General features: G+C 43.5%; 1 protein-coding gene across 6 annotated transcripts in view; it reads right to left on the bottom strand.

Annotated features, from left to right (window-relative positions):
- Window positions 1–18816, bottom strand: part of FRAS1 (Fraser extracellular matrix complex subunit 1) — a 465636-nt gene that overhangs the window by 14135 nt on the left and 432685 nt on the right. For all 6 annotated transcript variants that reach the window (XM_033857161.2, XM_073805374.1, XM_033857160.2 and 3 more), the window contains 7 exons: window positions 16678–16910; window positions 14325–14485; window positions 11867–12081; window positions 8603–8753; window positions 6837–6944; window positions 5666–5825; window positions 1796–1912 (listed from right to left, as the gene is read on the bottom strand). In XM_033857161.2, coding sequence (XP_033713052.1) covers window positions 1796–1912; window positions 5666–5825; window positions 6837–6944; window positions 8603–8753; window positions 11867–12081; window positions 14325–14485; window positions 16678–16910 — 1145 coding nt within the window. The remainder of the gene's footprint in view (window positions 1–1795; window positions 1913–5665; window positions 5826–6836; window positions 6945–8602; window positions 8754–11866; window positions 12082–14324; window positions 14486–16677; window positions 16911–18816) is intronic.

Raw genomic sequence — 18816 nt, 5'->3', positions numbered from 1 at the left:
CTTCTCAAACCTCATTGTTGCTCACTTCTAGCTAATGCTTGGCTTCTCATTTCATGGAGAAAACAGACTCAGTCAGATGTCTCCCCTGGCATCCTTCCCCTCCCAGTCTGCTAATTCTCCCTTCACTTGTATCCATAGACTGTGCTTGCCTTCCTCTTCCAGTGGATGAGCTCTCTGTGCTTCTGGCTAAGGCCGGCCCTTCCCCTCATGTCCCAGGTCTATCCCCTGCCCTACTCACGGACTCGGCTCTGCAGATCTTCCCTCCTCCCCCTGCACTGTCACATTTCCCCTAACAGACCAATAGGGTTATTCCCACCAGCATACAAACATCCTGAAATATTCTGCACCCTAAAACACAAACAAATTAAACCTCCTTTTACCCTTCATCTGTTTCCCGCTAATGCCTCTCTATCTGACATCTGTTTCAACAAAATTCCCTAAGCATTGTTGTTCCCTCTTGTCTCCACATTCTTGCCTCCCTCTCTTGAACCCACTCCAGTCAGGCTTCATCGCCCTCAGTCCACTGAACCTGCCCTTTGTCAAGATCATCAACCACTTCCCCATTGCCAAATCCAATGGCCACCTCTCAGACTGTTCATTTGAAAGTCGCATTCCAAATTATCTTCTCTTAATGATAATGTCAGATTCTGTCTTCAGTGTCTTTCCTCTGAAATGTTTTCTATTCACTTTGCTCAGCTCCTAGAAAGGCGGCACTAGACTATACACTGCCTGAGAGCAGAGGTGACTTTTAATCCTCTCCTCTAGTCTCCATGCCGAGGCCAGAGCCAAGTGCACGATAAGAGCTGAATAAATACCGGCTGAATGAGTGAACATTGGCACAACACGGACAGTCTCAGGTCACAGGTGGGGATGGGCTGATGGACAGTTGATTCTTGTTATCCGCAGCAGTTACATTCTATAACGCTGCAATGAACACTGAATGAGTGAACAGTGAACCATTTGCTACTGAGGGAAATACAGGGTCAAGTTGCTGCAGCCTCTGGTCACAACATTTTCAACCAGTGATCAATACCTAACCCTGTTTTATGCATGTTTCTGTTTAAAGACACCTTATTTGATAGACAATGTTGATTCATTCACATAGAACTCATGGCAACAGCACTGAAATTCATGCTTGAATGAAGCTTATCTAGCAATCCATCGAGCTCATCACCACCTTCTTGTACTTAGGAAACTAGACAGCACTTCGGCACTATGCTGGGGAGCTACTTTAAACAGCAAAACCACCAACACAGAGCACAAAAATTCGAAAAACATGGCACTAAACAGACCGTAAAAAGAACACTAGTTCCTGTCTTAATGGACTTGAGGATATGGGGAGGGGGAAGGGCAAGCTGTGACAAAGTGAGAGAGAGGCATGGACATATATACACTACCAAACATAAAGTACATAGCTAGTGGGAAGCAGCCGCATAGCACAGGGAGATCGGCTCGGTGCTTTGTGACTACCTAGAGGGGTGAGATAGGGAGGGTGGGAGGGAGGGAGACACAAGAGGGTAGAGATATGGGAACATATGTATATGTATAACTGATTCACTTTGTTATAAAGCAAAAACTAACACACCATTGTAAACCAATTATACTCCAATAAAGATGTAAAAAAAAAACAAACAAAAACACTTGTTTACAGTATGAGAAGGCAGAGGGTTGTCTTACTCTGCATGTCAAGGAATGATGGGAATGGCACCACGAAAACTGGTTTTGAGGTTAAATACAAATAAATGTTAGCGAGTAGGTAAGTTCGCAATAGTGAGGCTCAACTATCTTTCCCTACCTTTCTGGGGCATGTGCAGTGCAGGCCAAAGGCTTTTCTCCTGGGTCCGCCCAAGGCTGAGTGGGCTGCACAGTGCAAGGGATCAGGTAGATGGTGTACTCCCCGGAGTAGTCCTTCCTGGAAACATGCAGGCAGACTGTGGTTAGAGGGACCAATTTATAGATTATTTACTTACCCAGAAACACACTTCATTAAACGGTTTTCGGATGATATTTGTGTTCAGCATCCGACCAAGAACTTTAAGGGTCTGCAAACACAAGTTTCAGGAATTCATCACTGACTGTTTTAACCTTTAGAGTACTATCCAAAGGTGTTAAATAGAGCTCCTTTTTCACTTAGTCCAGTCCTTTTCATGAGAAATGCTGAGAAAGGCACACTGTTGATAAAAATCTAAAAGGCTCCGGTGAAGGCAAAACAGAACTAGATTTCCTTTAGAGTCCCATGAAACTTACTTGACAATTTCTGTTCAGTGTCTCTTGTTGACTGACACCCTGTTACACATTCTCCACTACAAAAGCTTTTATTTATTGAGATGTGACCCTGCGGGCTGCTGCTGCTCTGATTGAATAGGTGGCAAAGGCCTCAGGGTTAAAGGACCCCACTCCAGAGAACGCCCCACCCCCATCATTAGCATTCAGCTTCAAGGCTTCTCTCCCAAACTCTACGGCTTCATCCCTTTATAAACGAAGTTGAAGAACAAAATCACTCCTCATCGGAGATGACTTGCTGGGAATTTCCACGTTTATGGTGGGGTACGGGACTCTGTAGGTCATGAACCTGAAAGCGTGGAGCCTTTGTAGCCTCACCTACTTCACTTCCCACACCTGTCATCGGTAGCAGCCCAGCCCTGGCAGTTTGCCTGGAAGGCAGCCAGACAGCCAGAAGCTTCAGGAAGATTCTTCAAGGGCCCTGGGAGGCTGCCATCCATTGAATGAGGTGCTCAGGGCCGTGAATCCTAATTCTAACTATTGTGACCGTGAACAGTTCTCGTATCCTCTGTGTTCATCCTTTGACCATTTCTTTTACATTATTTGTATCTGTTTATTAGTAAAGTGATAGCAAAGATTTGGTAAACATAAATAAACAAGGAAATAAAATCTTTAGGACACAGCCTGTGTTCAGTTTAGTGGGATGGCACAGGCTGGAAACGGGAAGATAGTCTAACCCTACTCTTGCTTTGCCTCTGCCACGGTTGTATGATTTTAGCCAAACCTGGCGAACTTTCAGGGCTTGGTTTCTAAGCCCCTTCATGCCCCCAAAGCTTGTGTCTGTATGTCTGCAGTTTTCTCACACAATCCTTATCTTTCTCCAAAGCTTGCACCAGCAGGAAATGAGATCTTGTATACTATCTTTTTTTTTTTTTTTTTGCGGTACGTGGGCCTCTCACTGTTGTGGCCTCTCCCGCTGCGGAGCACAGGCTCCGGACGCGCAGGCTCAGCGGCCATGGCTCACGGGCCCAGCCTCTCCGCGGCATGTGGGATCCTCCTGGACCGGGGCACAAACCCGTGTCCCCTGCATCGGCAGGCGGACTCTCAACCACTGCGCCACCAGGGAAGCCCAGATCTTTTATGCTATCTTTGAATTACACAAAAATTGACCTGTATAACGTGAATACTAACTCTTAATTAATAGAAATAGTTAATTAGGCAGAAGTGTCCATGCCTGACCCTTGCTTTCCAAAAGTCAGGCCAGATCCTGTTGCTCCTCCCCTCAAACCCTGCAGCGGCTCCTGTTGCACTAGAGTGAAAGTCAAAGTCCGCACACTGGCCTAGAAGGTTCCACGGCGGCCCGACACCCAGCTCCTTCCTGCCTATTACCCTCCTCCTCATTCACTCCGCTCCAGCCACACCAGACACCGCAGGAAATTCGCCAGGAACCCCTTCCCCGGTACTCTGCATAGTTAACTCTAGCACCACCTTCAAGTCTTTGCTCGAATGTTCCTTCTAAACGAGGCCTACTGTGAACATCCTAACCAACATTACAATGTCCCTCCACTCCTGATTCCCCTTACCCTGCTCGCGACCTTTTATTTTTCCATAGCACTCATCACCTTCTAACATGTGATACTATACTCATTCATCATGTCCACTGCTGCGTGCAAAGATCTTTATTTGGTCCACTGATGTATTCCAAGTGCCCAGAACCTTCCCTGACACACAGTAAAAGCTCAGTAAATATTTGTTGAACACATGAATGCAGGACAAATGGTATGGTCTCCCCAGGCTGCAGTCCTACGTTTTCCCATCCCTAAATATGAGTTAGGTCGACTTCCTGACTATCCCTGCAAATATGCCAAACACAGTCCTGGATGCAGGTTTTTAATCCTGTAGTTCTTCTCCCCTCCTTTCTGAAAACTAGACATTTCCCACCAGTTGCCCCGCCTCCCCCAGAAGTCTTGGACAGCTCTCCAGCCCGTGCTGGGCCTGAGCTCCCCTCGCTGAGCAGCTGTGGTCAGGGCTCTGCACGGCTCACAGCGCACACAGCACAGAACACTTGGTGTTGTCTGTCACTTTGCCGTTTATCTGTGGATTTTACCTCCTTAGCTCAAATGTTAGCTACTAAAGGATGTTTATTCAGGACTGACCATGTGCTAAAACCTGCAGTTCTGGGGCTTCTAGATCAAGCAGGCATGCCTTTTACCCTTGGGAAGCTCACAATCTAGTGGAAATGGGACTCCACTTAGAGCATTATAAATATATTGAGCTGTGTTACAGTAAAAGCTGGAACAATGTGTGAACAAGGAGTAGGGGCTTCTAGCACTGTATGGGAAGTCAGGGAAGGTGTCACGAGGGTTCAGCATTTTCGTTGGAGCTCAGAGTACTTTGAGATTTGCCAGAGGAAAAGAGCAGGAAGGACAGGGGAATTGCAAAGGTACAGATGTATGGATGAGCTGGTGGAGTCAGGGGCTGGGGCGATGTTTCATTTGGTTAGAAGGCTGGGTTTGAGGTGAGGCTAGAGGGGAGGATATGTGTCTTGCTCAAAGAGCTGGACTGCATTTGGTAAGTGGTGGGGAGTCAGCAGAGGATTTCAAGAGGACCATTTCTCTGCCTATAAATTGGGACAAGTACCTGCACAATCTCATGAGGTTCTAGGAAACACAGCCCTTAATGATTATTTTATTATATATTGATTTCAAAGGAATCAGTATACACAAAAAATACTTGACATAAGACCAAACATTTGTAACTAAAAAAATCTTTTTGAAAATGATTCTTCAGACAATTTGCCGCTTCTTAACTGTAAAGAATAAGGTTTTCATGCTAAATATGGTTCTAATTTCGTGATCTGTAAAATGGGGTTAACAATATTTACAGTAGACTCCATTATCCTTTTCATGGTAAAAGTTTTCATTTCGTTTGCCCTATTCTCCCGTTTTACAAATGGGATGTTTTACTGTATTTATCCAATTCTCATTCTACCTCTATATTGGGTGTGGGAGGGGACTAAATCTTGCTATTTATTTTATAGGACACTGGACCGTAAGGTGTGACATCTGGACCTGAAAACCAGAGAGCCTGGATTTTGCACTGGTTGTGGTAACTGGAATGAAATTTCTTTATGATACTAAGCTTTTAGTTGGACACATTTCCCAGCTTCCTTTGCAGGTAGAGGTGCCATGTGACTACGTTCTGGCCAGTGGGAGGTGAATGAAAGTGATGTGCACCCTGCCTGTTCTCACCCTTGGAATACGGGTGAGCACTTCCCGCTTTACACATCAGAAGCTGATTTGAGCTACATCTGTTTCTTCCTCTATATGCCAGAGGGTTGTTTCTATCTCCGTTTTAAAATAGAAACCCAGCTTTTGAAGAAAAGCCCTTAAAGAAACTGAGAATCTTTCAGATTTACCCCTGAACTCCATCCTGTATTCACCTGTTATAAGAGCTTGTGGCTCTCCAGAGTTGGTAAGGAGAATCAAAAGTCTGAGCACTCCACAGGAGCTGCAGGTCAAATTCAATTCCTCCGAGATGGTCCGGAGTCAATATGAATGATTTCACATCAGGGAGGGTGTGGTGCTCGATCACGAACTGTCCTATTTCCAGGGGAAACAAACACACACTTATTTGTAAGTTTTATTGTGCTTGTGGTGAATCCCTTATACAAGCCTTAGAACTGGTTTAATATTCTGCTATAAAACAAGGTTATACCTACCCACTTGCCTCTGAGAATATATTCCACACAGGTTGGGACAGCATGGCCTCTTATTCCAGCCCATCACCTTACTCATGATGGCCATTATGGTCATATACATTTATAAACAATATGAATATGCTTTGTAGAAATGATGCTAATGAGCATATGCACGATAATACGAGTCCTTATGTGACAATGAACCTTGAACGCACTTAGCTTTGAATTCCAACCAACGTGTCTCTTGGAGGTAGAAAGATCGCAGTAGTTTATAAATAGAAATATCAATTTCAGATTAAAAAACCCCTCATTTAGGGCTGCTCAAGTCCTTGGTGGAAGGAGGCTATTGTAAACATCATTAAAAATATCAGGGTTACTCAGCAAGACACTTCCACTCTTTAAAACTACAGTAATGCAGCCTCTTGAATAATTAAAAGTAAGGAGACTATTCTATACTAAACAGGTATAACTGCCAAATTGTAACATATGAATCTTGATTAGATTCACCTTCCTTTTATATAAACAGATGCAAAGTAAATATAAACAAACATAAAAACAAGTAGAAAAGACATTTGTGAGACAATAGAGGGAATAAGAATAGGGACTAGATATTATCGGATCAGTGTGAAATATCTTGGCTATGGTAATACTGTTGCGACATAAGAGAAGGTCCTTGTTTAAGGAGATGTCTACTGAAGTATTTAGGGTAACTTGGCATGAAGCCTGCAACCTGTCTTCACATGGTGTGACCAAAACAATGGGAACGCACGCATGTGCATGTACAACACACACAGAGCAAAATGTTAATAATTGTTGACTTTGTTCTTCATTGTCCTATTCTTTCAACTTTTCTCTGTGTTTGAATGTTTCTTAGTAATAAAAAACTTGAGGAAAAAAACGGCACTGATATTACCTCTGAATTTGGCATGGGTCTTGAATTCAATGACCAGACGGCCATCCTCTCGAATGTAGATTCTTATTATCTGAAGCCTGGCAGAGAGCACACTGTCCGTCTGGATTCCTGGGAAGGCAACCGTACACAAGACATCCAAGTGAGGGCTTGGAGAAGATCTCCCAGACAGTGGCCTACATGCAACTTATCCCAGGGACACTTCTAAGTAGAGCTGCACGCTTACTTGAATGTAACTTAGGACAAATTTACATATTTGCGTGAACATGGGGTATTTAGAGACATGTGCCAGTTCATTCTACTTGGTTCTTTTCTTACAATTCTATTCTCTTGACATAGTCTCTTTATACCTGAAGATGCCACTTAGCCCAGATGCAGGGTCCCAGCCCAGAGCTCAGAAAAAAATGGTCCCTAAAACTTCTTACTATTAACTTTGCACCAGGACGTGGTTACAGCACATCTGCTTCATACTGTATTTTCTTTCCCTCACCAGGACACCTATCAGTACTTAACAGAACCATAGCCAATGTGCTGGTGGCTACATTTCATATTGAAAGCAATGGAAAATTAAAGGTTAGCTTGTAGAAGGCCAGCTATACATGGCATGACATGAGTCAACTGTGGCTTTAATATGGGCAATTGCAATCACAATACCCACCGAGTTCAATATGACCAAAAACTAAAGGGTAACCAAAGGAGGGGAAAAAATAAAATTTAAAAAACCCCAAGCTCAAGGAATTATCTGACCCAGAGTGTGAAAACTCCCTGAAGTTTTTTTCCTATGAGAAATATAAAGCAAATAAATGATTTGAGCTTAAACCATTAACAGAAGGAAGGACTGTATTTTCCATTACTAGAAGTGAAACCCTATTTAAAGAAATCTCCTCAGATCAAGTCACTCTGCCTCAGATCAAGTAAATCACCACCAGGGAGGGAGAGAGGAAGAATGGGATCAATAAAATAAGGGCAAATGAGCTTGGGGTTGTATTTGAAGTATAGGACACTGAAAATGGGGAAAAAGCCAAAATCAACTCAGTGATTAGAGTGAGTGGAGGAGAGACTCATGGAGTTTTAGGGGACATTCATGGGGCAGCAGTGGGAGAAGGTGGGTCTCACAAGAGAGGTGTGAGTTCCTAGCTGAAGGGTTGTCACCAAGCCAGGCCCTGGGGGCTGAGGGCTCCTCTCAAAGAGAGCCATAACAGAGACAAGCCCGAGGCGAAGGTCATTTAAAAATATTCAGCATTGCAGTCTTTGAAGTAAAACTAGGGTTAAAATCCCTACTTCAAAAAATGCAACAAAAGAGCAAACTCGATGCCAAATGAATAAAGTGACCCAGGTTATTCTTGATATATTTTTCCATTTCCGTGAATCTGATTTCAAGACCCTTTGCTCCTTAAACAACATGAATGACACCATTTTTACCTAGGAGAAAGTGAACATGACTATATTCCAAAGAACACACACTCGTACGAACCCCCTTACGGGCAGTATAGGACCTGTCACTTGCCGCCCTCTACTCTGGGCCCCTCACTCTCTGGACTGAATGTATCATGATGCTGGAGGCCTTCCAGCATCAACTTTTATCAACATCATTCTTTTTCAGGTACCACAGGTCTATATACTTTTTAGACTTTACCTGTCTCTCCTTTGACTGCATATAGGATAACAGGATGAGGAATGCAGCCACTGTTAAAAGTCTCTACTTTTTTTTTTTCTTTTAATCTTGCTTGAGCATAAGGTAAGACTCGTTAAGATGTCAGTGGGTATACCTGTTCTCCAGAGAACAGTGTCATAGAAGAAGGAAAACTCCATCTCGGTGTGGTGCTCCAAGGAGGCCCAGCCCCTGGGGGCTGTCACGTAGATGTAGGACACGTACAGAGGCACGTGCACTGTCAGGAACGATTGAGCAGAGTCTCTCACCTGCCAAGCAAGCAGCGTGCACACAGAGAGGGTTATTTCTCTCCAGGATGAAAAGGCATATGAACATCACATCTTGGTTCAATCTTCATTCTCTCAGTCACTTATTCAGTATTAATCAAGTGCTCATGATTGTGCCAGGCACCAGGCTAGGAACTGGGTCCTCAGCAGTGGAAAAAATCCAAAATCACTGCCCTAATGGAAGCTACAGCCTAGTAAATGCGATTCATAAATTAAAAGATAAAGTAAACAACGGGACGGGAAGTGGCCAGTGCTTCTTTAGATAAGGTAATCTGGGAAGGCTTTTCTGAGGAGGTGACACTTAAACACGCTTTTGAAGTGTGAGAAGCTTTGCCTACACTGTTCATTTGCTGGAAGCCTTGGCTGAGATTTTTCAGGCATCACAGTTATTCACAAAGGAGCGGGGCAGATCTGGGATCTACCGTCAGCACACAGTCCCTGGCTGACCTTTGACTGCATATAGTTTCGAGTGAGCTGGCTGTGGGAGAGCATGAAGCAACCCTAACTGGGAGGATGCCCAAGCCTGGATCCTCGGATGAACATGAGGCTGACTTGGATGTTTTAGTGAGTACTTACATCTCTTCCAAAAGGAAATAAGGTCGTGGGATTTGGATATCATACCTATGAAACTTACCAACTGACAGCTCAGAACTTCGCCTACTTGGATAATTTCCCATCCCATTCCACGCTTTGTTGAAATAATTTTGAAAAGACAGCACCTCACACTTCCAAGGGAACCTTTTTCTAAAGGGGTTCCTGTTACTGCTATTAATTCGGCTCTGTAACTTTCATTTTACTATGCAATTAACAAACAAAAACTCAATTGAAAGATAACACAATATGAGCAGAAGCTTTCATGAAGAAGGTAACTGTGTATATGTGTGTATGAGTAGGGGAGTTGGTGTATTCGCTTTTAAATGTGTTCTATATTTTCCTCCATAAATATATATTTCCTTTATAACCAAAAAGCTTAGTTTAAAACTATTTTATTTTGTCATTGGCCAAATGCTATAATACACTATGGAACTTACACACATTTTTTGTTTGAAAATTCTTTACCCATGTAAAGTGTTTCCATGGGTAGTTCATGGAAAGAGCCGAATGCTTTATCAATATTTAGAACATCAAAACTCTATTTTTCCAAAGTATTCTTTCATATTCAAAGTTGCCAGTTGGATTCCAAATTTCTCTTTAGAATCCACTAATTCCATATTCACTTAAAAATCTTTTGTAAAATGCCTTACTCTGTCTTCTTTAAAAGATTTCCAGATTTTATCTGGGTTTCGCACCATGTCCTGTCCCCTTAATATACAGGTGTTATTAAATATGCTTGCCCCAATCTCATCATTGTTGATATTATAACCTCCATAAATTTTCTAGCTGACTGGCAAAATTAATTTTTCCTCTGTTTCTGTTTATTCTCCTTTAAATTCATATTACTTACTACTCCTTAAAAAGAAAAACAACAGCCATTATATTTACTGCACAACTATTTTGTGCCAGACACTGCTAAAATGCCTTCTCATTTGAGATAGAGACAATTTCAGATGAGGTTCAGAGAGGTTATGTCTCATCCAACTCTGCTGATATTTGATAAAGGAATATGAACTAGGGCTTGGGTCTAAGTTCTATATTCTTTCTACCATATACCACCTGTTTCAACTATTTTTAAAGAGGCAGACAACAGTGAAGTACTTCTGTGTATATATTCTTTCTCTATTGGTTTAAGAAGTAGGACATATATGATAAAAATTCCTTGTCTTTGCGATTTTTTTTTTCTTTTTTTTCCTTTTTTTTTTGCGGTACGCGGGCCTCTCACTGTTGTAGCCTCTCCCGTTGCGGAGCACAGGCTCCGGACGCGCAGGCTCAGCGGCCATGGCTCACGGGCCCAGCCGCTCCGCAGCACGTGGGATCTTCCCGGACCGGGCACGAACCCGTGTGCCCTGCATCTGCAGGCGGACTCTCAACCACTGCGCCACCAGAGAAGCCCGTCTTTGTGATTTTTAAGCATATGCTGAATAAAAATATCCAGAACTATAATTAAAGTCATGGAGAACAGAAAACACTAATTTTTGAGGGGCCAGAGGAAGAAACAATCATTTAGCTTTGCATTTTTGAAAGTGAATGCAGGTTATGCGATTGCAGAAACAGAAAGAAAACCTAAGACTGCCTTAAAATTCTGTTCAGTAGAGGGCGCTAGTATAAACAAAATGAGAGGCATCTCAAGAAATCAAAATGAATTTTACCCAAAGAAACTTCGGTAAAATGATTACTCTAAGTCCCTCTACAGGTTCGCTTCTTACAGTGTGGTTAAACCTGATTTGAAGTGAAGAACAAACATCTGATTTTTAGTTCATTGAGATAACTACTCAAAATTGGGTAGAACCAATTTTCCCGTGAGGACGCATTAGCCTAGTCCCTTTGATATAACGGCCCTCCTATGACTATGACTTCTTGCGGTAACAGTTTTTTTTTTTTTTTTTTTTTTTTTTTGGTTACTGATGTTTAACGACTATTAAACATTTTTAAAGTGTCTATTTTCACAAGGGTTGTCAGTTAGGCATAGGTTTGGAATAGGTATGAAAGCAGGGTGTTTTCGACAGTTTACCTGTCCATGCTCGAGACAACAGTGCGCTACTTGTCTGCGGAAAGATAGGGCACTGTCCACCTGTCATTTGGACTCATTTCCCCATGTGGGGAGAACACAACGACTTAGTAATAACTTTCCCATCAAAGGTAAATCTTTTTGGCTTTCCAAAATATACCCAGAGGAAAAAACATATATACCTAGAGGAGTAAAACTATTAGATTTTTATATAAATGACTGTGCCAGATAGTTAATTTTCTTCATCTTAATTGAAACATTTTCCACAGTAATTTTCCAGTTAATTGATTTAGAGGACTCTGCGGGGCTCACTCTGGCCACGATGCTGCTAAGGGCTCTCTTGAGGGACTTATAAAGAAGACTCCCTTGGTCGGTGCGGTTCTGGGGCCGACAGGATGCAACGTGCCAGCTGAAGTGCTTCAGGAATGAACAAAGTTTCACATGACACCCAGATGCACGCAGCCTTCAGACAGACCCCCGGGGAACCCACCTGGAAGTCGGCAGTTACAGACCCCCCACAGACGTCAATTAGCTCCGTCATATCGTAATAGGCATCAAACGTCCAGACACAGCTCTTCAGGTTCAGGTGTTTGTAGAGCTGGATGGTCTTGGGCTCCCGCACGCTGGCATCAAACTGGAAGGGGCGGTCGTAGCCAGGCCCCAGGGCCGTGCTGTCGCGGACCCTGTCGTCCAGGAACCCTGCCTCTGCAGGGGAGGGAGGAGCAAGGAACAGTAACTCAGTCTGTGGACTTGCCCTTTGCCCAGGAGCTGGGTAGGGAGAGAAGACACATCCTTGGGACATGAGACAGCTTTCCCTCTACCTGAGACCATCAGTAGAGCAGCTCAGGGCTCCCAACGCAAGGTTGGTGGGAATGCGAGGGGAGTTTGTAATCTGCCTCCCGTCATGTGCTAAACAGAGTGATTGGGTTCACAGACTCCTGGAAGAGGCTGCAGGAACCAGGGAAGAAAAGGTGAACAGACGAGACCAAAAATGAAGAAGCCAGAGCTCCGTGGCCCTCGTATGTCTAGGAAAAGAAAATACCCTGAAGCTCTGCCTCTCACACCCGGCCAGTCTGGTTTGATGCTTCACAATCAGTTCTTTTTTTTTTTTGCAGTACGTGGGCTTCTCACTGTTGTGGCCTCTCCCGTTGCGGAGCACAGGCTCCGGACGCGCAGGCTCAGCAGCCATGGCTCACGGGCCCAGCCACTCCGCGGCACGTGGGATCTTCCCAGACCAGGGCACGAACCCGTGTCCCCTGCATCGGCAGGCGGACTCCCAACCACTGCACCACCAGGGAAGCCCCACAATCAGTTCTTGAAGAAATGGATTTAGTATACGGAGAATTTGTTGATGAATTATTATCATTATTTATTTTTGAAAGCATAGTATTTAAGATCAATTTATTTAATGATGAATTGTTATTTTTTAAGATCAATTTTTTAAAAATAGCTTTTATGGAAAGCCAGCAAAGAAACATCTGACTACCTCCCCTGCCTCTTATGGTTTCTGAACTCTTGGAGAAAAAAGTCTTAATTTTGTGTTAATGAGTAGATAGCTCGCTAATTATGCTTGACAAAACTTCCCCTGCTACAGGCAAAAATCATTAGATCAAATGCTGCCAGGCAACTGAACTGTTCTAAATTAGCGAAGACCTTTATGCAGCAGAGAGCTGAATACAGATACAATTTTAGAATATTAGGGTTAAAATTTGTATAGTACTCAAAGAAACTATAGTATTCTGAAAGAGCTGATGCATTTCTTAGAATGTTTGACACCAGCACCCAGCCCTCTGCCCCACAAGGACTAAGGTCTCAGTTAACATGTGTTGAATTTAATTGTGTTTAAGTAGGAAGAGGTGCAAACTTTCAGCCTATAAACATGGTATGTTTCTTTCACTAGCTTGCATAGGTGGACCAATTAAACTTTCATCTGTAGCTCAGTGATTTACAAATCATTTACACTCCACTAATTTCTACTGTATAAAGACCATCACTACCCAAAGTGATGCTTAATGAATATGGAAGAGCACATAAATGCTTTTCTATCTTCCAAAACACTGTTAAATGATTCATCAGGTGTGAAGGGAGGAAATTCACGTTTAGTGTGCACTTGCTAAGGTGAATGGAAGTGGACAGGATTCTCTGTAAAGTAAAATGTCTGCCCTGCTGTACACGGAGATGTGCTACCGCAGCTGTCAGCTCCGTCGGGCCTGCATCAGCTGCAGAGCCCGAGGTCACACTCTTGCTTGAGCAGTCTGCATTCGAGGACTGAGAGAGGTCAGGTAGAGAGGTCTGTCCATTGGGGCTGTCCCAGGACAAGCTTGACGGATGGGCTCTCTCCAGAGCTCCCTGAAGAGGCATTTCATCGGCTGCACTTCAGGCTGACTTCTCCCTCGGCCCAATCCTGCTTCCTCTCCTTCCCTTTAGGAGATGTGGGTCCCTAAATAAACGTTTCACACCCCAAGCTCCACCTCAGCTCCTGCCCCTGGAGAACCATCCTATAACATCTAATATCTGCATGTGAGCCTTCTAAAATGCTGAGATGATGGGATTTTAGAGCACAGATCCAAACACGGGAGAAGGAAGGAGCTAAAATTTACCAAGACGGGTGCTTTAAAAATGTAGACGCACTTAATCCCCACCTTGATTGGTAGCAGTTGTTATCCTCATGTTACAGATAAGAAAGCAGTTGGCTCACAGCTGTTCAGTTGTATAAGGAGTGGAATAGGCACGTTCAACCTGTCAGTTTCATTCCACGCTCCCTGTTTTTTCCTGTTCACTTCACTGTCGGAGCTGCCTGTGTTTGGTTGCTTGCTAAGGAGGAAATCCACTAACCATGCAGATTTTGAGGACCAGAAAACATGAAAAGCAGAGTGCACTTAGCCATATTCCTAAGGGTCACTGCACTGGGCTGGGCTGGGCAAACCAGCAGGGGACTCTTCCCTTACCTGAGATGCCTCTCAGGTCACGGGTGGTGACGAGATTGGAGCAGAGGTGCTGGTGTCTGTAGATGGACTCAGATAGTAGAAAATGCAAGTTGTGCAATGGCATGGTGGAGATAAGGGGCAGCATTCCATCCTGGTGTGGGATCTGCACTGAAATGTGGATTCTAAGGGAAAAAATAGGGTAGGAATCAGTGTTTAGGTGCCCGCTATAAGCAGTTAATATGGTACATTTCTTTCTCATAACTCAATTTGTCTTCATCAATGAATTTACCAATTTTTCTTTTCTGAAGCTTTCCATGTAGGATTTCTCTCTGAACATAAGGGTATGATGTGCATGTAGGGTTATTCTCCTCTCTCCAGCCCCCAGGAGATCCTCCAGACTCAGGACTGATAGCAATCAAGAATCATAGATTTTTGTGTGTGTGCGTGCAAGAAAAGATAACATCACAATCACAAATGACTTTATAGCTTTCTTCTGCTTTAAGTGGAAGCTTTGTTTCCTCATGAGCTAAAGCCGAGTGACTGACACAGGTACTGCTGCCCTTCTCTGTCACCTTGAGTGTCTGTGGAGGTTGCGGTCGCCGCATATTTTTTTTAAAGTATTTGTGCCAAAAAGACATCACTGAGCTCTTAAACACTAAGGCCAGTATCCATACCCAGGAAAAAAGCCTACAAATAGTAATAAACCACTCTGCATACGGTCTCTCCCCAACTTAAGGAGCCTTCCCTCCCCTCTCTCCCTGCAGTCCAACAAGGCCACCAGGCCTCACTGGCATCAATCTGCAGTAAGCTCTGCCTTGATCTCCATCCTTTCACATTTAGGTGCCTCTGGACCAGGAAATCTGTAACTTATTTATATTGGCTGCTATTTCTTGTGTGCTTTCAGACTCTTGTTTATATTGCCTCTCCACTATGAGGGCAAAGGACCATTTCCTTCCCTTCTTTTGTTTCTCCAGAGCCTGTAGTACACAATTCTAAATAAAATATGAGCTTAATAAATATTGCAACACAACAGAACTGTACTTAGGGGCTGCCATTTTTTTCACGGCACAAGTTTAAATTTTCAGCATGTTTATTGAGGGTGCGTTTTGAGTTTCTACAGCTTGCCTCCCAGAAAAAAAGACTCACGTTTTAAAGAGGAATCAGAACCTCAGAACATGAACAGGATGGCTCTTTTGCTAGGAAGGGGTCAGTAGTAACCCTGGGCACTTCTGTTATTGCTTTTTAACAAAAATGAATTTCATTCTGTTAGAAAAAAAGAAGGATTTGCATATTCTTGGCTCCACGTTCAAATCTTTTTTTCATGCAAATGAACCCCTTTCTCTGAACTCAGTTGCTCATAAAGGCACATGCATAAATACTATGAGGTTTAATGAATATGTATAACCTACACGAATTCTTTTTTTTTTGCATGCAAAAATGAAAGCATCCATTTTCCAACAAAATCATAGTGGCACAGGGAAAAAATAAAAGCACATCTGTCCATTGACTTACAATTTACACAGTGTTATTACTCATTTGCTCACTGGATACTTAGTGCCTCTTAGCTGCCAAGAAGCACCGTTCTAGGCAGAGGGGATGCAAAATAAACAGTCATGTTCCCTGCCATCATCATCTCCTGGGGCGACAAGGAGAGAATGAATAATGATAATGCTCTGAGAGAGGCAGACATGGGTACCAGAAAAGCCGGAAGGAAGAGCTTCCAAATTAAATTGGGGGAAATGATGGAAAAGTTCCTAGAAGAGATGACATGGGTTAGATAGAGTGGGACAATCGGATCTAACGACGCTGAGTGGAAGGGAGCAGGGGAGAGTTGGAGCCAGGAGTAACCACGAGGCGGAGGCATGCCACCTAAGAGAGTCTGAAGCCCTGGGAAGTTACACATGATTCCCTGTGAGTGGCCTGGCAGGTGAAAATGACAAGGTGAGGGAAATGAGGCTAGGAAGATAACAAGGGGCCAGATCTTAGGGGGCCTTCAAAGAATATAAACGTTTTCTGAAGCACTCATCACCACCGTTCTTTTTTTTTCCTTTTTTTTTTTTTTTGCGGTATGCGGGCCTCTCACTGTTGTGGCCTCTCCCGTTGCGGAGCACAGGCTCCAGACGCGCAGGCTCAGCGGCCATGGCTCACGGGCCTAGCTGCTCCACGGCATGTGGGATCTTCCCGGACCGGTGCACGAACCCGTGTCCCCTGCATCGGCAGGTGGACTCTCAACCACTGCGCGACCAAGGAAGCCCCACCACTATTCTTATTTTGCAGAAGCATCACTCATTGATCTGTCCCACCCAGAAAACACAGAAAGCATAGCTGGAGACTCCCTCTGCCGTCTCCTCGCGGAAGGAACCACCTGCCTGACCTGTTGGGATGCTCCTTGTGTTTGACGTCCAGGTATTTCAAGTTCGCGATGAAGGACTGAGCCTGGAAGCCTCGGGCTGTCCCAGCCACCACTGGGGTGTGGCAGATCGCACTGCCTGTTCCGATGGTAACAATGTTGCTCCTCAAGGGGGTCCCCACGTGGCCCACCTTGTCCACAGCCTTGGCCACACAACGTACATGGAACCTCCGGCTGAAGTAAATGCTGTCCAGGACCTACCAGGAAGAATAAAGCACCTCAGACGTGTACACTACTTCAACAGCTCTCCACACGTACCTTCTGGGTGATAGGCCACCCCAATTCTTGGTACAAGGTAATCTGTAAAGACTATTGTCGACTGAAAAAAAATGCACAGCCTAAAAGTTGAGTTCTGTTTTATTCGGCGGGCAAAACTGAGGACTTAAGCCCGAGACACAGCAACTCGGATAATTCTGAGAGACCTGCTCCAAGGGGCAAGGCGGGTGGGGGGAGCCAGGATATAGAGGAGTTTTTGCAACAAAAGACCAGTAGTTCAAACATCAAAAGCTTACTCTTAAGTAAAGAAAACCAGATACCTCAAGTTAAGGAATTGAGCACTTTCCTATGTTTGGGAACATGCAAGGGTTTAGGCTCACTGAACTCATTCCTTTGATATGCACCTCAGCTACCTGGGGCCAGTATCCTGTGTTTTCTCACCCCGAGTCTCCTCAGGGTGCACCATCGGCTATAGTGGCTGATGGCTGTCACATCCTTTGCTTACTGACATGGCAGGCAGCATTCTTAGTCCACACCATACCCCACCCATCCCTCCATCTGTCCACTTATCTATCTATCTATCCATTGATCTATCCATCCATCCATTCATTTACCACATAAGTACTGACTTTCTACCAGGAGTCAGGCACCAGGGACGGAGCAGTGAGTACGTAGAGCCTAAGGTGGTAAGTTAGGTAACTAACAAGTTGACAGATGTGTAGCAAGAGCCCAGAGATGACTAGTTCCCTGTGACAGTTGTTCTCTTTATATATTAGGTTCAGCATAAGAACCACTTAACTGGTTTTCAGCACTTCCAGCAAGACTGGTTGCCTCCAAGTCACTTTCGCTGAGGGCATGGTATCAGGATAAAGAGGAAAGATACTTCTTTTCTAGGAGTTCTTAGTTTTCTTTCCTCCCTAATTCTATTCCCTCCCTCACCTCCCACTTAATTACTACACATGTTGCAAGGGTTACAATAACATGCAGACTTGAAGTTAGAAGTTGGCCTCTGACACCTACTGGCCTTTTAAAAAAAATAATAACTTTATTATTTTTTTAACTTTTTATTTTATATTGGAGTATAGTTGATTAACGATGTTGTGTTAGTTTCAGATGTACAGCAAAGTGATTCAGTTATACATATACATATATCTATTCTTTTTCAAATTCTTTTCCCATGTAGGTTGTTACATAATATTGTGCACCTACTGGCCTTTGAAAGTCTTTCTACAGATTCTCTCATGCTCCCAGGCATACAGAATCCATAAGCATGCTTAACCCAATGCATGCAGAGGCAACATAGGTCACCAAAACTCTATAGGTTATGAGTGCATAGACACAGGGAAATACATAAGAAAAACGAATTAGTAGTTCTGTGTGCCATAGACCTCCCACAAAGCAATCATACAAACTTATAAATTCTACTCATGGAAACAAGTTTCACTGAAATCCATTAAAAATGGAAGATTTTTCCATTAAAATGATTTAATTAGCTGCCAACACTTTATTTATTTATTGATACATGGACTTTGTTCAGAAGGGATTTGAGGCATCTTACAAAAATGCATACAGTACAATGGTATTAAATAAATAATTGAAGAAATGAAGATAGAGCAAAGGAAACAGGGGTAAAAATGTTAGTCACCAATTCATTGCAAGAAGGAAAACTGAAACATGAAGTAAAATCATAAACTTGGTACCTGTTACAAATGTATATTTGGCTCAAATCAGATGAAACCCCTTCATGGTTTTGTTGAACAGAGAATTAGATACTTATGAGACAATACGCTGTCTTGCCATTTACATTTTTAATAATAATAAAAAAGATAATTTAAATTCAAACTAGGTTATATTGCAAAATGAATATTCTGGCCTTTCTGATTAAGC

This window comes from Tursiops truncatus, chromosome 5 (assembly GCF_011762595.2).
Source record: "Tursiops truncatus isolate mTurTru1 chromosome 5, mTurTru1.mat.Y, whole genome shotgun sequence".
Classification (NCBI taxonomy): domain Eukaryota; kingdom Metazoa; phylum Chordata; class Mammalia; order Artiodactyla; family Delphinidae; genus Tursiops; species Tursiops truncatus.
This window is presented reverse-complemented; position numbering and strand designations above follow the sequence as displayed.